The sequence below is a fragment of the Ursus arctos genome, unplaced genomic scaffold (assembly GCF_023065955.2).
Source record: "Ursus arctos isolate Adak ecotype North America unplaced genomic scaffold, UrsArc2.0 scaffold_30, whole genome shotgun sequence".
NCBI classification, from domain to species: domain Eukaryota; kingdom Metazoa; phylum Chordata; class Mammalia; order Carnivora; family Ursidae; genus Ursus; species Ursus arctos.
This window is the reverse complement of record NW_026622986.1, coordinates 11,871,136-11,890,300: the sequence shown is the minus strand read 5'-3', so window position 1 is coordinate 11,890,300 and position 19,165 is coordinate 11,871,136. Positions and strand designations below refer to the sequence as shown.

The 19,165-nt window shown below is 36.6% G+C and overlaps 1 protein-coding gene across 1 annotated transcript in view; it reads right to left on the bottom strand.

The window, feature by feature from the left end:
• The window catches only part of GPR158 (G protein-coupled receptor 158), a 432,984-nt gene that overhangs the window by 179,797 nt on the left and 234,022 nt on the right, over positions 1-19,165 (bottom strand). The window contains 1 exon segment of the mRNA XM_026478920.4: positions 11,956-12,158. Within this exon segment, the coding sequence (XP_026334705.3) occupies positions 11,956-12,158 (203 nt within the window).

The window sequence follows — 19,165 nt, the reverse complement described above, 5'->3', positions numbered from 1 at the left end:
GGCAGGCAGTGGGAGAAGCAGGCTTCCTGCTGAGCAAGCAGCCCGACGTGGGACGCAATCCCAGGACCCTGGGATCATGACCTAAGCTGAAGGCAGATGCTTAACTGACTGAGCCACCCAGGTGTCCCTGTAATCTTCCTAAATACAACCCAGGAAATTAATAACAAATTTATTTACATTATCAACTTTTAAACTGTTACCACTGTAGTAACACAAGAAGCATGTGTTTCACGACTTCATAACTGATAATCTCCCAAGATTTCTTTAACTTTCCTATTTTAAGGTAGAGGATAGAACCTTCCTAGAAAGGTCAGTGATATAGATAAATATAAATAGTGAATAACTATAGCTTAGAGTTGTACATTAAATCACTCGTAAAAAGAAAAAAAAGCTACATATAAATAAATGCATAGTAAATGCTTTTTAAAGATGATCACCACTACAGAAATATTTGTGTAACTGCATATGTGCATGTGAATGAGCACTTGTGGAGTTTGGATATTTAAAAGATTGTTTTTGAAGGGGGAGACAAGGTGGCATTAGAGTAGGGGACCTCATTTCATCTGGTCCCTTGAATTTAGCTAGATATCTATCAAATCATTCTGAATACCTGTGAATTCAACCTGAGATGTAAGAAAAGAATTGCTGGAATTCCACAAATAGAAAAGTGACCACATTTTGCAAGGTAAGAGGTGTAGAGAAGTGAATCTGAGGTGATATATTGGAAGATAAACAGTGGGTGGGAGGGAGTCTCCGTAAGCCGTGGAAAGTGATACAGGTCTGGAGTGCAAAATCGAAGTTATATGTCTGTTCCAGTGAGAGATGTCCCTGCTGAAAGGTGCTCAGGCGGCGAACCTGGGCAGAATCCTAGGTGGGACCATGTGGTCTCAGGATCCTCGGGTGTCACAGAAAGAATGGGGGTGCGTAAGCCAGCAAGAGCAGTAAACTGGCTATGCTCAGTGAGCCCAGGAGTAGGCGCTCAGCTCAGTTTCCCATAAATTAAGAACTGTGGCAGGGATTAGCGACCATTCTGTGTGTGGAGGCCCTGCAAAGGACAGAAACACAGCAACCCTCCTCCTTCCCCCTGGAGGGGTGGCATGGGTGTGCACACGATCCAGCAACCACTCTCCATGCGGGGATCCTGCAAGCAGCAGGCCCAGGGCAACCCTCCTCCCTCCCCAGGGAGGACTGGCATGGGTGCACACAGGAGTCTGAAGAGTCTGGTGCACGCAAAAGTGAAGACCACTTATCCCTGAGGGTTTATGGAAGAGAGGAGGCCGCAATCTTTCAGCTCTGGGGCTGGAGATTGGGGCCCAGCCATTTTATTTTCACCCTCTAAAGTAGTGTGGAAAGCCTTTAGGGAACAAAAGCCACACAGAGCAACCTGAAGCAGCTTACACTGAGCCCCACCCTTTGGCAAGAGGTGGTGCAACTCTGCCCAGGCAAAGACATCTGAGAATCATCCCAGCAGGCCCCTCCCCCAGAAGATCAGCTGGAACATCAGGCAAATACCAAGTTTACAGAGCACACAGAACTGCAGAACTCCAGCAGTAGGGAAAATAGTATAAAGAATTTGAGGGTTTTTTCTTTTGATTCTTTTATCTTTCAGTTGAAAATTTTCCTTTTCTTTTTTTTCCTTTTCAACTGGTTTCTTATTTTATCAACTCTTTGTTTTTAAGTCTTTTTTAACTTTCATTTTTACATTTATGTTTTATAGATATATTCTTCATTTTTGGCTTCCTTTCACTGTATTCAATTTTGTTTTTGCACATATATAAGTTTTTCTTTCTTTACAATTGTGGTATCAAATTTCTTCTAACAAACAGACCAAAATACACCCAGGACCAAGTGTATCACCCTGTTCTGTCTACCTCTTTGATTATATTCTCTCATTTTTCCTTTTTTTTTTTTTTTTCTTTTTTGGTTTCTTTTCTCTTCTGATTTGTCTAGTGTATATTTCACTGTGGTTGTGGTTGATATTTTTATTTTTATTTTTTTTTTCTTATTTCTTTTTTGTTCTCTCATTTATCTGTTCTTCTCTGGACCAAATGACTAGGAGGAATTCACCACAAAAGAAAGAGCCAGAGGTAATACTCTGCCATAGATTTAATCAATATGGATATAAGTAAAATGTCAGACCTGGAATTCAGAATAATGTTTATAAAGGTACTAGCTGGGTTTGAAAAAAGCATAAAAGACACTAGAGAATCCGTCAGTGCAGAAATAAAAGAACTAAAATCTACTCAGGCTGAAATTAAAAATGCTGTAACTGACATGCAGTCTAAAATGGATGCTCTAATGGCTAAGGTAAATGAAGCAGAAGAGAGAGTCAGTGACATAGAAGACAAAATGTTGGAAAGTAAGGAAGCTGAGGAAAAGAGAGAAAACAACTAAGGGTTCATGAGGGGAGGCTTTGAGAAATCAGCGATGTCATAAAGTGAAACAATATTAGATTGAATGGGGTCCCAGAGGAAGACGAAACAGAGGGGGAGGGACAGAAAGTATATTTGAGCAAATCATAGCTGAGAACTTCCCTAATCAGTGGAAGGAAACAGGCATTCAAGTACAGGAGGCACAGAGAACACCCCTCAAAATCAATAAAAATAAAAATAGATCAACAGACCAACATATAATAGTGAAGCTTATACATTTCAGAGACAAAGAGAAAATCCTGAAAGCAGCTCAAGACAAGAGGTCCTTAACCTATGAGGGTAGAAACATTAGACTGGCAGCAGAACTGTCCACAGAAACCTGGCAGGCCCAGGAAGGGATGGCATGATAAAATTCAGAGTGCTAAATGAGAAAAAACATGAAGCCAAGAATACTTCTTCCAGCAAGGCTGTCGTTCAAAATGGAGGGAGAGATAAAGAACTTCCAGGACAAATAGAAACTTAAGGAATTTGTGATCACTAAACTGGCCCTTCAAGAAATATTAAAGGGGATCCTATAAGTGAAGAGAGACTCCAAAAGTAACACAGACCAGAAAGGAACAGAGACAATATACAGAAACAGTGACTTTGCAGGCAATACAATGGCACTAAATTCATATCTTTTAAGTTATTCTGAATATAAATGGGCTAAATGCCCCAATCAAAAGACACAGGGTATCAGTTTGGATAGAAAAGCAAGACCCATCCATATGCTGTCTACAAGAGAGTCATTTTAGACCCAAAGACACCTCCAGATTTACAGTGACGGGGTAGAGAACCATGTAAATTGCTAATGGACATCAAAAGAAAGCTGGGTGGTAATCCTTATATCAGACAAATTAGATTTTAAACCAAAGATTGTAATAAGAGATGAAGAGGGACACTATATCATTCTTAAAGAGTCTATCCAACAAGAAGATATAACAATTATAAATATTTATGCCCCTAACTTGGAAGCAGCCAATTATATAAACCAATTAATAACAAAATTAAAGAAACACACCGATAATAATACAATAATAGTAGGGGACTTTAACACCCCACTCACAGCAATGGACAGATCATCCAAGCAGAATATCAGGAAGGAAACAAGGGTTTTGAATGACACGCTAGACCAAATGGACTTCACACATATATACGGAGCATTCCATTCTAAAGCAAGAGAATACACATTCTTCTTGAGTGCACATGGAATATTCTCTGGAACAGATCACATACTGGGTCACAAATCAGGTCTCAACCAGTACCAAAAGATTGGGATCATTCTCTGCATATTTTCAGACCACAATGCTTTGAAACTGGAACTCAATCACAAGAAAAAATTTGGAAGGAATTCAAACACTAAATACTAAAGAGCATCCTACTAAAGAATGAATGGGTCAACCAGGAAATTAAAGAAGAATTAAAACAATTCATGGAAACAAACAAATATGAAAACACAACTGTTCAAAACCTTTGGGAGGCAGCTAAGGTGGTCCTAAGAGGGAAATACAGAGCAATACAAGCCTTTCTCAAGAAACAAGAAAGGTTTCAAATACACAAGCTAACCTTATACCTAAAGGAGCTGGAGAAAGAACAGCAAATAAAGCCTAAACCAAGCAGGAGATGAGAAATAATAAAAATTAGAGCAGAAATCAATGAAATAGAAACCATAAGAACAGATCAGATCAGAGAAACTAGAAGCTGGTTCTTTGAAAGAATTAATAAGATCGATAAACCCCTAGCCAGACCTGTCAAAAAGAAAAGAGAAAGGACCCAAGTTAATAAATCATGAATGAAAGTGGAGAGATTACAACCAACACGAAGGAAATACAATTTTAAGAACATATTATGAGCAATCATATGCCAACAAATTAAGCAATCTGGAAGAAATGGATACATTCCTAGAGATGTATAAACTACCAAAATTGAAACAGGAAGAAACAGAAAACCTGAACAGAACCATAATCAGCAAGGAATCTGAAGCAGTAATCAAAAATCTCCCAAAAAATAAGAGTCCAGGGCCGGATGACTTCCCAGGGCAATTCTATCAAACATTTAAAGAAAAATTAATACCTATTCTTCTGAAGGTGTTTTAAAAAATAGAAATTGAGGGAAAACTTCCAAAATTGTTCTATGAGGCCAGCATTACCTTGATCTCAAAACCAGACAAAGACCCCACCAAAAAGGAGAATTACAAACCAATATCCCTGATGAACATGGATGCCAAAATTCTCACCAAGATACCAGCCAATAAGATCCAACAGTTCACTAAGATGATTATTCACCACAATCGGGGGGATTTATTCCTGGGCTGCAAGGGTGGTTCAATACCCACAAATCAATCAATGTGATACATCACTTAACAAAAGAAAGAATAAGAACCATATGATCCTCTCAATGATGCGAAAAAGCATTTGACAAAATACAGCATCCTTTCCTGATTAAAACTCTCCACAGTGTAGGGATAGAGGGAACATATCTCAATATCATAAAAGCCATCTATGAAGAGCCCACAGCAAATATCATTCTCAATGGAGAAAAACTGAGAGCTTTCCCCCTAAGGTCCGGGACACGACAAGATGTCCACTCTCACCACTGTTGTCAAACATAGTACTAGAAGTCCTAGCCTCAGCAATCAGACAACAAAAAGAAATAAAAGGCATTCAAATTGGCAAAGAAGTCAAGCTCTCACTCTTCACAGATAACATGATACTCTATGGGAAAACCCAAAAGACCCCACCCCAAAATTGCTAGAACTCATAGAGCAATTCAGCAATGTGAAGAGTTATAAAATCTATGCACAGAAATCAGATGCATTTCTGTACACTAACAGTGAAACAGAAGAAAGAGAAATTAAGTAATCGATGCTGTTTTACAATTGCACCAAAAGCCATAAGATACCTAGGAATAAACCTAACCAAAGAGGTTAAGAATCTGTACTCAGAAAACTATAGAACATTCACGAAAGAAACTGAGGAAGACACAAAGAGATGGAAAAACATTCCACACTCATGGATTAGAAGAATAAACATTGTTAAAATGTCTATGCTACCCAGAGAAATCTACACATTCAATGCAATCCCTATCAAAATACCACCACCATTTTTCACATTTTTCACAGAGCTGGAACAAACAATCCTAAAATTTGTATGGAACCACAAAAGACCCCAAATAGCCAGAGGAATGTTGAAAAAGAAAACCAAAGCTGGGGACATCAGAATACCAGACTTCAAGCTATATTACAAAGCTGTAATCATCAAGACAGTATGGTACTGGCACAAAAACAGACATATAGATCAAAGGAACAGAATAGAGACCCCAGAAATGGACCCTCAACTCTAAGTCAATTGATCCATGACAAAGCCGGAAAGAAGATCCAATGGAAAAAAGACAGTCTCTTCAACAAATGGTGTTGGGAAAATGGACAGCCACATGTTGAAGAATGAAACTGGACCATCTTCTTATACACAAAAACAAATTCAAAATGGATGAAAGACCTAAATGTGAGGCAGGAATCCATCAAAATCTTAGAGATGAACACAGGCAGCAACCTCTTCGGTTTCAGCCGCAGCAACTTCTTGCTAGACATGTCTCCAAAGACAAGGGAAACAAAAGCAAAAATGAACTACCAGGACTTCATCAAGATAAAAGGCTTCTGCATAGCAAAGGAAACAGTCAACAAAACTAAAAAGCAACCTACAGAATGGGAGAAGATATTTGCAAATGACATATCAGATAAAAGGATAGTATCCAAGATTTACAGAGAATTTATCAGACTCAACACCCAAAAAACAGAGAATCCAGTCAAAAAATGGGCAGAAGACATGAACAGACATTTCTTCAAAGAAGACATACAAATGGCCAACAGACACATGAAAAAATGCGCAACATCACCTGGCATCAGGGAAATATAAATCAAAACCACGCCAGACAGAATGGCTAAAATTAACAAGTCAGGAAACAACTTATGTTGGCAAGGATGTAGAGAAAGGGGAAACCTCTTACGCTGTTGGTGGGAATGCAAGCTAGTACAGCCGTGCTGGTAAACAGTATGGAGGTTCCTCAAGAAGTTAAAAATAGAGCTACCCTATGACCCAGCAATTGTACTACTAGGTATTTACCCCAAAGATACAAATGTGGTGATACGAAGGGGCACATACACCCTGATGTTTACAGCATCAATGTCCATAATAGCCAAACTGTGGAAAGGGCCAAGATGTCCATTGACAGATGAATGGATAAAGAAGATGTGGTCCATACATACAATGGAATATTATTCAGCCATCAGAAAGGATGAATACTTAGCATTTACATCAACATGGATAGAACTGGAGGGTATTATGCTGAGTGAAATAAGTCAATCAGAGAAAGACAATTATCACATGGTTTCACTCATATGTAGAAGATAAGAAACAGCAAAGAGGATCAAAAAGGAAAGGAGGGAAACTGAACAGGAAGAAATCGGAGAGGGAGACAAACCACGAGAGACTCCTCACTATGGGAAACAAACTGAGGGTTGCTGGAGGGGAGGGGAAGTGGGGAGATGGGGTAATTGGGTGATAGGCATTAAGGATGGGATGTGATGTGATGAGCACTGGGTGTTATATGCAACTGATGAATTACTGATCTCTACATGTGAAACTAACAGTGTACTGTATGTTGGCTAATAGAATTTTTAAAAAATAAAATAAATTTATTAAATAAAAATAAGAATAATTACTCTCACTTATTCTTCAAATTGTACTGGGTATCACAATGTTAGCATAGCATATCCTCAATAAGTAGTTGGATTAAAAGAATAAGAATAAAAGATCTTTTCTATCTTGCTTACAGTTTAGCATTCCTTCCATTCTTTCATGATGGAGATGTAGCCAAAATAAAATAATCTGTACCACAGGTATTTTTATTCATTTCAGCTATCTAGACCATCTATTAGGATTAGTACAGGATGACTGTTTACAATTATAAAGACAATTTAAATGAATGCATTGCCTAGAATTATGCTACCTAGATTCCCACTGGCTATATTTTTTCAACATCTTGTCTTTTAAGCTATTTTAAACATCACACTTGGGGCACCTGAGTGGCTCAGATGGTTGAGCATCTGCCTTCAGCTCAGATCATGATCTCTGGGTCCCGGGATGGAGCCTCACATCGGGCTCCCCAGCTGGCTCAGCAGGGGGTCTTCTTATCCATCTCCCTCTGCCTCTCCCCCACTTGTGTGCTCTCTCTCTTTCTCTCTCTCAAAGAATAAATAAAAAAATCTTTTAAAAAAAGTAAAAATAAATGTCATACTTAACCCCTAACATGAAAAGCAAACAGATTATTAATTCCACAAAGTGGTCTAAAATAATATAATAATAAAAGACAAGTGTCTAGTAAGGTACTTTATATGAATTATCTCATTAAATCTTCAAAAGGATCCTGTGAGGTAAGTAATAAACTTCTTTAAAAATTTTTTAATAGATTTATTGAGATATAATTAATATACCTTAAATCCTTGTAAAGTGTACAAGCCAGTGGTTTTTAGCATACTGACAGACTTGTGGAACAGATTACCATAACCTAATTTTAGAAAATTTTCATCCCCCCCAAAAGAAACCCTGAACCTCTTAGCAGTCACACCCCATTCTTCCCTCCTTGTATCTCTTGACAACCACTAATCTACTTGGCTCTACTGATTTGCCTATTCTGGACATTTCATATAAATGTAAACTTCATATAAATGATCTTTCATGACTGTTTTATTTCATTTAGCATGTTTTCAGGATTCATCCATGCTGTAGCATGTATCAGTACTTATTCCTCTTTATTGACAAAAAAATATTCCATTTAATGGATATACCACATTTTATTTATCCATTCATCAACTGATGAACAGTTGGGTTGTTTCCATTTTTTGGCTATTATAAATACGCTGCTATGAACATCTGTGTGAACATTTTCGTGCAGGCAAATGTTTTCTTCTTTTTATTAGTTTCAGGTGTACAATATAATGATTCAACTGCTCTATACATTTCTCAGTGCACATGAAGGTAAGTATACTTTTAATCCACTTTATTTATTCTACCTACACACCTCCCCTCTGGCAATCACAAACTTGTTCTCTGTATTTAAGAGTCAGTTTTCTGTTTGTCTCTTTTTCTCTTTCTTTTTTCATTTGTTTTGTTTCTTAAATTCAACATATGAGTGAACGCACTTGTCTTTCTCTGACTTATTTTACTTAGCATTATACCCTCTAGATCCTTCCTCACTGTTGCAAATGGCAAGGTCTCATCCTTTAATATTCTGTTATACACACACGCACACACACCACATTTTTATTCCACTCATCTATAGATGGACACTTGGCTTGTTTCCATATCTTGGCTGTTGTAAATAATATTGAAATAAATATGGGATGCATATATTTCTTGAATTAGTGTTTTCATTTTTAGGGGTTAAATACCCAGTAGTGAAATCACTAGGTCATCTGATAATTCTATTTATAACTTTCTGAGGAACCTCCATACTGTCTTCCACAGTGGCTGCACCAATTTGCATCCCCACCAACAGTGCATGAGGGTTCCTTTTTCTCCACATCCTTGCCACCACTTGTTATTTCCTATGTGTTTTATTTCAGCTGTTGCAGACATATGTTTTCAATTCTCCTGGGTATATACCTAGAAGTGGAATTACTGGGTCATATCATAAGCCTATGTTTAATTTTTTGAGGGACTGCTAAACTATTTTCCAAAGTGGCTGCACCATTTTACATTCAAAATAGCATTGAATGAGAGTTTCAATCTCTCCACATCCTCAACAACGCTTGTTACTGTCTTTTTATTTTTAGCTATGCTAGAGTATGCTGGGGGCTTGATTTGAACTTTCCTAATAACTAATGTTATTGAGCATTTTTTCATATGCATATTGACCATTTGTATATCTTCTCTGGAGAAATGTCTATTCAGGTCCCTTGCCCATTTTTCAATTGGGTTATCTTTTTATTCTTTATATGTTCTGGGTTCTAGTAGGATTTACAAATATTTCCTGCTATTCTATGGGTTGTCTTTTTACCTTTTTGATGATGTCCCTTGATGCACAAAAGTTTCAAAATTGATGAAGTTCAATTTATTTTTTTTTCTTTTGTCATTTATGCTTTTCATGCTGTATCTAAGAAACATTGCCTAACCCAATGTCATGAAGATTTATGCCTATGTTTTCTTCTAAAAAATGTTTCTTAATTTGGGGCCTTATATCTATGTGTATAACCCATTTTAAATTAATTTTTGTATATGGTGTGTTAAACCCCGTTTTATAGAGGAAAAACTAGGCAAAATGAAGATAAGCAATTTTTCCAAAGTGTAATAGCATTCAAGGGGCTAAGACAGGATTCAAGTCTAAACAATCTGACTCTAGAGTCAGCACACTTACTCACAATATTATGCTACTTCTATATTGCAACTAAGGTTTTTCTCTTTTGTCAAAATAGATGTAAACTGATAGATTCAGGTTTTTGCTTTTTTAATTATTGGTGGGTAGGCAATGCAATGGAAAACTCATAAAAAAGGTATCAGTATTACTTCAAAAGGGATCATCAGTTTTCTGCTTTATGCAAAGAAATGCTGCAAAGACACACAAAAACTTTAGAAAGCACAGCCAATGTCTACATGCTATAAACATGCAATTTCTACACTGGAAATGGTTTACTGCTTTTACAATTAATCATTCTTTTTGGTAACTGAAATCAGAAGAGAAAAGCTCACCAAAAGTTTCCTTTCTTCAATATACTAGATCCATCTTCACTGACTTAATTAACCTATATAATTTCCTAAAAATAATCCCCTCTGTTATGTCACATTCTGTGAAAACCGATTCTTCAAAAGGTGACCATCTTAAAGCCAGATGTCTAATTTATCTATTTCAACTAGTTTGTATTTATAACAATTTCACCAAATGATATGGAAAGATAACAATTCTCATGAGAGCCATATAAAGTAGCATTTCATATGACGGTCCAGAGAAATTTGAAAAGTTAATAATTTTGGAAATGTTAAGTAATATCAACATAGTTTAAGACTTTGGTCTAGCAAAAACTATCTCGGTTTTCTTAATATCCAGTGTAATATTCTACCCATCATTTATCATTAACTACATTTAGCACAGCAATCATTAATGATTATAATCAAGTAAAATTCATAAAACTCTCTGTTATCCCCTGTGTGAATGAATGACATAATATAGAGAGATTTCAGAGCAGTTTATTCAGTAGACCTTTCAATTCTACCTGCTCTGCCAGTGACAGGTTTTTAAAAAAACTGATTCAATTTTATCTAGGTAACAGTGGTTAGATATTTCTCAACTCCACTTGCCTGCTACTTTATTATATATACAATTTAACACACATTTTGTTTCAAAAGAAAGACAAGTATTGGTTAAATGAAGAGCAATTTGCCTGTCTGCACTTTCTTGCTGACTTAAAGCTTGATTTTAATTTGTGTTCTATGCTTCTGTTAATGAAACTGTCTATTTAAAATAACTATTAAAGTCTGTAACATTAACATAATGGATACATTCTCCCAGAATCTCAATAGAGGGGATTTTTTTAATGTTAGCTTGAGGCCTTGTAATAGATGCCATTCACAGAGAGTTGTTTTATTTTTTAAATTTCTAATGGGAACACTTTATGCTTCCAATGAGCTCTGTTATCTAAACCAATCTGTACAACTTTGCTAACACGAAAGGGTCATTTGAACTCAGGAAAGGTGGAAACTTTAGGCATTGTGTTTTTTTCCCAATGGCACAAATAAGTTCCTGAAAGCAACAGAACCACAAATTCCAACAACACTGGCTACATATAATTAACTGGGTGACCAACTGAAGACAACTCCCCAGAAAGCTTTGCCCTGAACATTTTACCATTTCATCCACCCCAGACTGAGAAGCATACAAATGTTTATATTACTCTTTGATTTCTCAGGACAGGACCGAAGGACAGACTCTCTCAAAAGCCATATAAGCTCTTTGTAGGATCACTATTATCCTGGGACACTAATTTAAGACCAAATATAAGTTCATGAATAAATTTATTCTTCAAAGTATCATTATACTTTGAGCACATTTGCTCAAAACAGTCCATTTGCCAACTTCAAATATGGCTAAGAGAAATAAAAATGAAATATAATAAATACCAAAAAGCTTTCTAGATTTGAAAAAAATTAACAATACTATGGGTATTGGCAGAGTAAGTTCTTCTAGAAGCCAAAAAGATATAGAAGAGATATAAAAGAAGATACTTTAAGGCAATAAAGTACTCAAGCTTCATGCTAAATAGGGGGAAACATTCTGTAGAAGAAAATGTTATAATAAGATTCCATATTTTTAATCCCTATTTCTCCTGGGAAGCTAAAGAATATAATGTTCATACTCTAGTTTCATTATATTATAGGAAGACTTCTGCTAAATAGAGAGGCAAGTGGGACTTGGAAAAACTCTATTTGCTTGAAAAAAGAAGAGGTCACTTCATATTAAAAAGGAAGTTCATAACCAGGGTACCTGGGTTTACCTTTGCTTTGCGAAAGTGGTAGACCACCAGCATGCTAACGAAGTCGAGCAGCATACACAGGGCTTGGAAGGAGATGATAGCAAGTCGTAAATACTTATCTTCCTGGACAAAGCAGGGGCTGTCATCAGCACAGTAGGGGCAGCCCTCCCTGCAGGGTAGGCAGACATGGGCTTCTTCTGACACATCTTTTGCACTTCCTGAAAGTTCCAAATAAAACCACAGTGTCATTGCACCTCTGAGATAGGTGAGATTGAGTACACAAAACACATCCTCACCTCTTCAATCCTTATCCCTTTTACTAAAGACCTTTTATCAACCTTCATGCTAGGGGAGAGTTACTTTGTTTTTAAACTTAAACAAAATTCTTTTTATCCTTTTTGATTTAAAAAATGTCATTCAGAGTAATTGAAAAAAATTAGCAAAAATGGAAATAAAACTCCTTAAAGGTAAAGAACAGTTTTCCAATTCTGTCATATCATTATTTACCAATCAACAAATGATACTTTCTATGGCACAAATCATATTCCATAAATATTTGTTAAAGAATTAACCAGAAGGAAGGATAAGAAAGTTATCTCTTTTCTGTACCAAGTAACCAACAACACTTCTGGAACGTCTTGACCTAGATGGCACAGAATCCAAAATGAGGCTTTGATTGCTCCTTAATTCAGCAGGGATCTCATCTACTAAGTTCATTAGGTCTAAATTGGATAAAATGGTACTTAACTGGCAGTTGTTCAGTGTGCAATTGCCTAATGATAGTGCATCCTTTGCCCAGAGTATAATCCATACTTACGGGCTATCATGTAATTTCCCACTTTGCCTACTCAAAGGACATTTCCTCACTATTAACTAACTGCTGCTATTGATCCTCCCTTTACTTTTAGATTCTTCTGTCTCAGTTGTCAAGCTTAACTTAGCTCTGAAGCTCAATAGGTGAATATTTTCTTTAATTGTTGAGTTGAGTTTAACACTGGCAAATATCCCATTAATAACATATACTAAAAAAAACTATTTCCAACTCTGAACTCAATATGAAAGACATTAGTGAATATATACCCAATTTAGTATATAATACAACCACCCTGTTCAACATGGAACACAATCTTGGCCGATTGAGGAATCTGGGAAAGAGGCTGCTCTGGTTAACAGCATTTTAATAATACAAAGTTTAACAGAAAGTCTTTATTACTTTCAACTCTTGCTGAAGATTCATAATCTTTCTAAAATGTATTTGTCTGCTCTCCTTCCTTAATAAATACAATAGCAAAAACATAATTGAATAATTCTTTGATGATTCAGGATATTATGCTGTTTAAGAGTCACTATTCTGTTACAAAGTGAAAAGTATATGAATTTTAGTATCCAGCAGATATGGTTCCCATTCCTGGATAGCTCTGAGATATCAGGCAACTCATCTGACTACTTTGGGTCTTAGTTTACTTATGTATGAAATGTGAATTATTGGGGGTCTTAACTGAGTTAACATGTATAAATCAGAGTGCCTGGTTTTCTCTTCTCCAAATATTGAAGATGCAAAGAGGGAGATGAAATCCACTGGTGCCTTCAAGAAAGGTATTACGGTTCCAAAACAAGAAAGTTAGAAGAAAGAGCTGAGGTAAGGAGGAAATAAGTGGGAATAATACGCCCCATTTTAGAGAAGTTAACTTTGAGGTCCAACTCATTGTCCAGCAGTAATATCCAATAAGAAATGAGCAATAATACAAGACTGGGGTGTGGGAGAAGGAACAGTTAGAGAAAGAATCTACAGAGAGCTCAGGGAGGGGATAAGGCAATGATTAGGGAATGCAAAGAATAAGAACCTAGACAGGTAAAAATTTTTACAATGTCATAACAGAAAACAGATTTATTGCAACATGCTGAAATGTGATCAAAGATGATGACTGAGGGAAGGCTATGAGGTATAATGATTGTTTTATCTTTCACTGACCTTTAAGACAGTGGTTTCCAAGGAGTGATAGAGATTGTAACTCGTTTGTCAGGGCTTAAGGAATAAATATGAGATAAAATAGAGTATTATTTCAATAAATGTTCCATTGAATGAAAAAAGCAAGAAAATCTCATGGTTAATAGGACTAATGATGAAGTTAAAAAAAAAAGGGATTTTGATTTTGTGTTTTGTTTTCTTCTATTATAGGTAAGATCTGAGCATAGCTGCAGTCAGCAAAAGGAGGCACTAGAAATTAAGGAAGGATATGGGAAGACTGGTAAGAAATGGATGGTAGAAGTCAGGATTGAAAATAATCAAAAGCACAGTTGGAAAAATTAACTCTAAGAATAATTGATGCTTCTGCTCACACTGGAAAGAAGCAGAGGTGGATTAAAGATTTTTTTTTTACATGGATGGAACCAGAGGGTATCATGCTACGCAAAATAAGTCAATCAGAGAAAGACAATTATCATATGATTTCACTCATATTTGGAATTTAAGAAACAAAACAGAGGATCATAGAGGAAGGGAGGGAAAAATAAAATAAGACGAAATCAGAGAGGGGGACAAAACATAAGAGACTCTTAACTGTAGGAAACAAACTAAGGGTCGCTGGAAGGGAGGTGTGGGGAGGATACAGTAAATGGGTGATGGGCATTAACGAGGGCATGTGATTTAATGAGCGCTGGGTGCTGTGTGCATATGATGAATCACTAAATTCTACCTCTGAAACTAACAACACACTATATGTTAATTAATTGAATTTAAATAAAGTTGATTTTTTTTTAAGATTTTTTAAATAATTTTTTTATAAAGGGAAGAAATCAGGGGCACCTGGGTGGCTCAGTCTGTTAAGCGTCTGCCTTTGGCTCAGGGCGTGATCCCAGAGTCGTGAGATCAAGACCCGCATCAGGCCCCCTACTCCGCCGGGAGCCTGCTTCTTCCTCTCCCACTTCCCCTGCTTGTGTTCCCTCTCTCGCTGGCTATCTCTCTGTTAAATAAATAAACAAAATCTTTTAAAAAAATTTTAAAAAATAAAGGGGAGAAATCAGTTGAAAACTGTTTTGAAATACAGACAAAAGACAATGTGGAAACCAATCTTGTAAAGTCTCATACTTTTCTACAACTCAGGTTGAGAATGAAGAAGGCCAGTTTTGAAGATGAAGACATGAAAGATTAAAGCAGCCATATTATGCAAGACGACTAGTTGGGATCGCTTGGCAGAAAAAGAATCCATTTAGTGTAAGATGTTATGATTTACTAGGAGATCTATCCAAAATAGTTTTTTTTTCTTATTTTTTACAATCATTAGTAGCATAGAAACAAATGAGGACGATGGAGCAGTCGAGGAGAGAGAATAAAGGATTGTGACAGTGGCATTACATCACAAGGAAGGAGGAAAAGCTAATCCAAGGCTGTAATGAAGCTGCAGCCTTCACTCCTTCAGTAGCTGGGGCTCAGTCCTCCAGAAGCCTTCTGAGTCTGAGCCAATCTGAAGGATTAAAGAGGAAAACATTTCTTCACCATCAACCTTATTCATTGATCAAGAGTCATTAATTCCTGTACGTTTTTTGGTTATGCACTCATAAACTTGGAGCAGATTCCTGCATCTTGTGCCACGACTTCAGTGGTGCCCACAGCAGAAAAGGAATTTAAAAGTGTGCTATGAGTTTCCAGTCTGAGGCAAAGCATAATACAGCTGCACTTGTGCAAAGCACTCAAAGCTTTCAGGAAATAGAACAATGACTGAATAAGACATAAGGCCACGTGGCATTTGAAGGGATTAAAAACAAGTATCTAATATGGAGAAAAACTGGCACACAAGGCAAAAGCTACAAAGTATGAAAGTCTAAGATACAAGAAAACAATAACTTAATTAACTCTGAGTACAAACTGGATAGTCATGAGAGTGAAGTAGAAGGGGTCACTGTACTGAATAAGATAAAGTGGTCAAGGATTCAGAGGGTCTGATGATGGTGACAAAAATGTCAAGACCTCTAAGGACAAATTTGGAAGACAGAGGTCAGGATTTCCCCTTCTGGCCAAGATGGAAGAATATGGATTGAATTTACCTTCCCATCAGAGACAATGAAAAGTATAGACAAAATATTAAAATTATGGTTTTACAGACTGGATATCTGGCAACAAAGGACAGTAATTCCTAACAAGTGCAAACACTCCTCAATAAACCAAACTACTATAAACAGAATCACAAGAGTTAAATTAATAAAGAAAAAGTATGTATGGAAAGTCTTAATGTTGTGAAACAGTCCTTCTTAACCCAATCTTTGCTTTCTTGCTTCAGCTAAATAGGCAGATATTCTCTCATTGGTTTAAGAAGCTCCTAGCTGACTATAAGCTAAGCAGTACATACCATATACTTTCAATACAAATTAAACTTGAAACTTCACTCATATCTAATGATATAATTCTTCTAGATGGTATGAGCTATTTAGTACTTTGAATCACTCAAGCCTGAAAAATACAATTGAACAACATGGGTTTGAAACACATGGTCTGCTTATATGTGGATTTTTTTCAATAAATATATTGAGAAATTTTTGGAGAATTTTGACAATCTGAAAAAACTAGCAGATTAACTATGTAGACTAGAAATACTGAAAAGTTAAAGAAAAAGTTGCATATGTCATAATGCATAAAATATATGTAGATACCAGTCTAGTTTAATATTTATTATCATAAAACATACACAAATTTATTATAAAAACTTAACATTTATCAAAATGTGTACACACTTACGGAGCACACATGGCACCATCCCACAGTTGAGAGAAATGTAAACAAGTGTAAAGATGCAGTACTAAATCATAACTGCTTAAAGTTAAATGTCATAATACTGTACTACTGTAATAATTTTATAACCACCTCCTATTGCTATTGTGGGGAGCTTGGGCATTGCCAGTACCTGCCGAAAACCCATATGATGCTAATCATCTCTGCATGAGCATTTTGTCACTTCAGTAAATTTTGTATTGCATAAAAAGTGATCTTTCAAGATTCTCATGTATTTTTTTTTATTGTGTTAATAAAATCCTGTAAACCTTGAACCACACCATGCGACCCATACAGTGTGCCACTAGTGATGCTGGAAGGGCTTCCAAGAAGCAGAGAAAAGTCATGACATTACAAGAAAAAGGTGAATTGCTTGGTATGTACCATAGATTAAGGTCTGCAGCTGCAGTTGCCTGCCATTTCAAGATAGAAGAATCCTGTGTAAGGACCATTGTTTAAATAAAAAAAAAAAAAAGGTAAATTTGTGAAGATGTTGCTGTAGCTATGCCAGCAGGCACAAAAACCTTGCACTTTTTGTGAAATAATTTTTTATCTCATATTGAAAATTCAGTTTTTATGTGGGTGAGGATTGCTACAAGGACTCTAATATGATTTGAAAAAAAGTGAAGTCATTATATGAAAACTTAGAGGAAAGGAAGGTAAAGGATCTAAAGGTGGAGAATTTAAAATTTAATGCCAGCAAAGGATGGTTTGATAATTTTAGAAAGAGGTTTGGCTTAAAAAATGTCAAGATAACAGGAGAAGCAGTGTTTGCCCACCGAGAGGCAGTAGATGAGTTCTTGGATGCCTTTAAGAATATCACTGAGAAAGGATATCTGCCTGAACAGGTTTTTAATGTAGATGGGGGGGGGTGCCACAAAGGACATTTATGAATAAGGAAGAAAAGTGAGTACCAGGATTAAGGCAGAAAAGGATAGGTAACTCAGCTGTTTTGTGCAAATGCAGTCAGGTTTATGATCAGGACTGCCCTTATCTATACAGCTGCTTGTAGGGAAAAGATAAACACCAGCTGCCGGTCTTTTGTTGTACAACAAGAAGGTCTGCACAACAAGAACCCATCTTCTGGATTGGTTCCATTGATGCTGTGTTCCTGAAGTCCGAAAGTACTTTTCCAGTAAGGTACTCCCTATTAAAGTTCTTTTGATATTGCACAATGCCCCTGGCCAGCCAGAACCCCATGAATTCAACACCGAAGGCATGAAAAAGTTCTACTTACCACCAAACACAGGGTCTCTAATTCAGCCCCTAGATCAGGATATCATAAAGACCTTCATTACATGGTACTCTATGATAATGACTATCATGGCTATGAAAGAGAACCATAATGGAATATTACTCAGCCATGAGAAAGGATGAATACTTACCATTTACATCGACATGGATGGAAGAGGAGGGTATTATGCTGAGCAAAATGGTTTCACTCATATGCGGAATATAAGAAATAGTGCAGAGGATCATAGGGGAAGGGACGGGAAACTGAATAGGAAGAAATCAGAGAGGGAGACAAATCATGAGAGACTCAACTACAGGAAACAAACTGAGGGGGATGCTGGAGGGGAGGTGGGTGAGGGGATGGGGTAATTGGGTGATGGGCGTTAAGGAGATGTGATGAGCACTGGGTGTTACACACAACTGATGAATTATTGAACTCTACATCTGAAACTAATGATGTATTACTGTATGTTGGCTAATTGAATATAAATTTTAAAAAAAGAAAGAGACAAACAATAGAGAAAACATTATAAAAGTCTAGAAGTATTACACCACTGAGGATGCCATCATTATTACAGAAAAAGCTATGAAAGCCATCAAGGCCAAAACTAAATTCCTACTGGAAAAACCTGTAACAAATCTGCATAACTTCACAGGATTTACAACAGAGCCATGGCAAAAAAGGAGGGGGGAGTTAAAGGGTGATATGGCTCTTGGAGAAATTTAAGAGTTAACAGATATCACAGCAGAGGAATTGACAGAAGATCACTTGATGAAGGTGAGTGCTTCCAAACCAGTGCCAGATGATGAGGAAGAAGAGGAAGCAGCAGCAGTATCAGAAAATGAACTGACATTAGACAATCTGGCAGAAGAGTTCTGATTATTCAAGACTGCTTTAATTCTTTTATAGCATGGACCATTCTATGATACAGGCACTAAAACTAATGCGAACAATGGTAGAAGGATTGGTACCATATAGAAATATTTTTAGAGAAATGAAAAAATAAATGTATTTCCATAAAGTTACAGCAAGTGTACCTGATTCTCCTGCCTCCTCTTCCACCTTACCACCCCTAAGACAGTAAGAACAACCCTTCCTCCTCCTCCTCCACAGCCTATTAAACATGAAAACAATGAGGATGAAGATCTTTATGATGATCTACTTCCACTTAATTGTAAATAATCATGCCATAGAGTAAATAAACTTATTTGTTGTGCATGTATGCCTCTTCA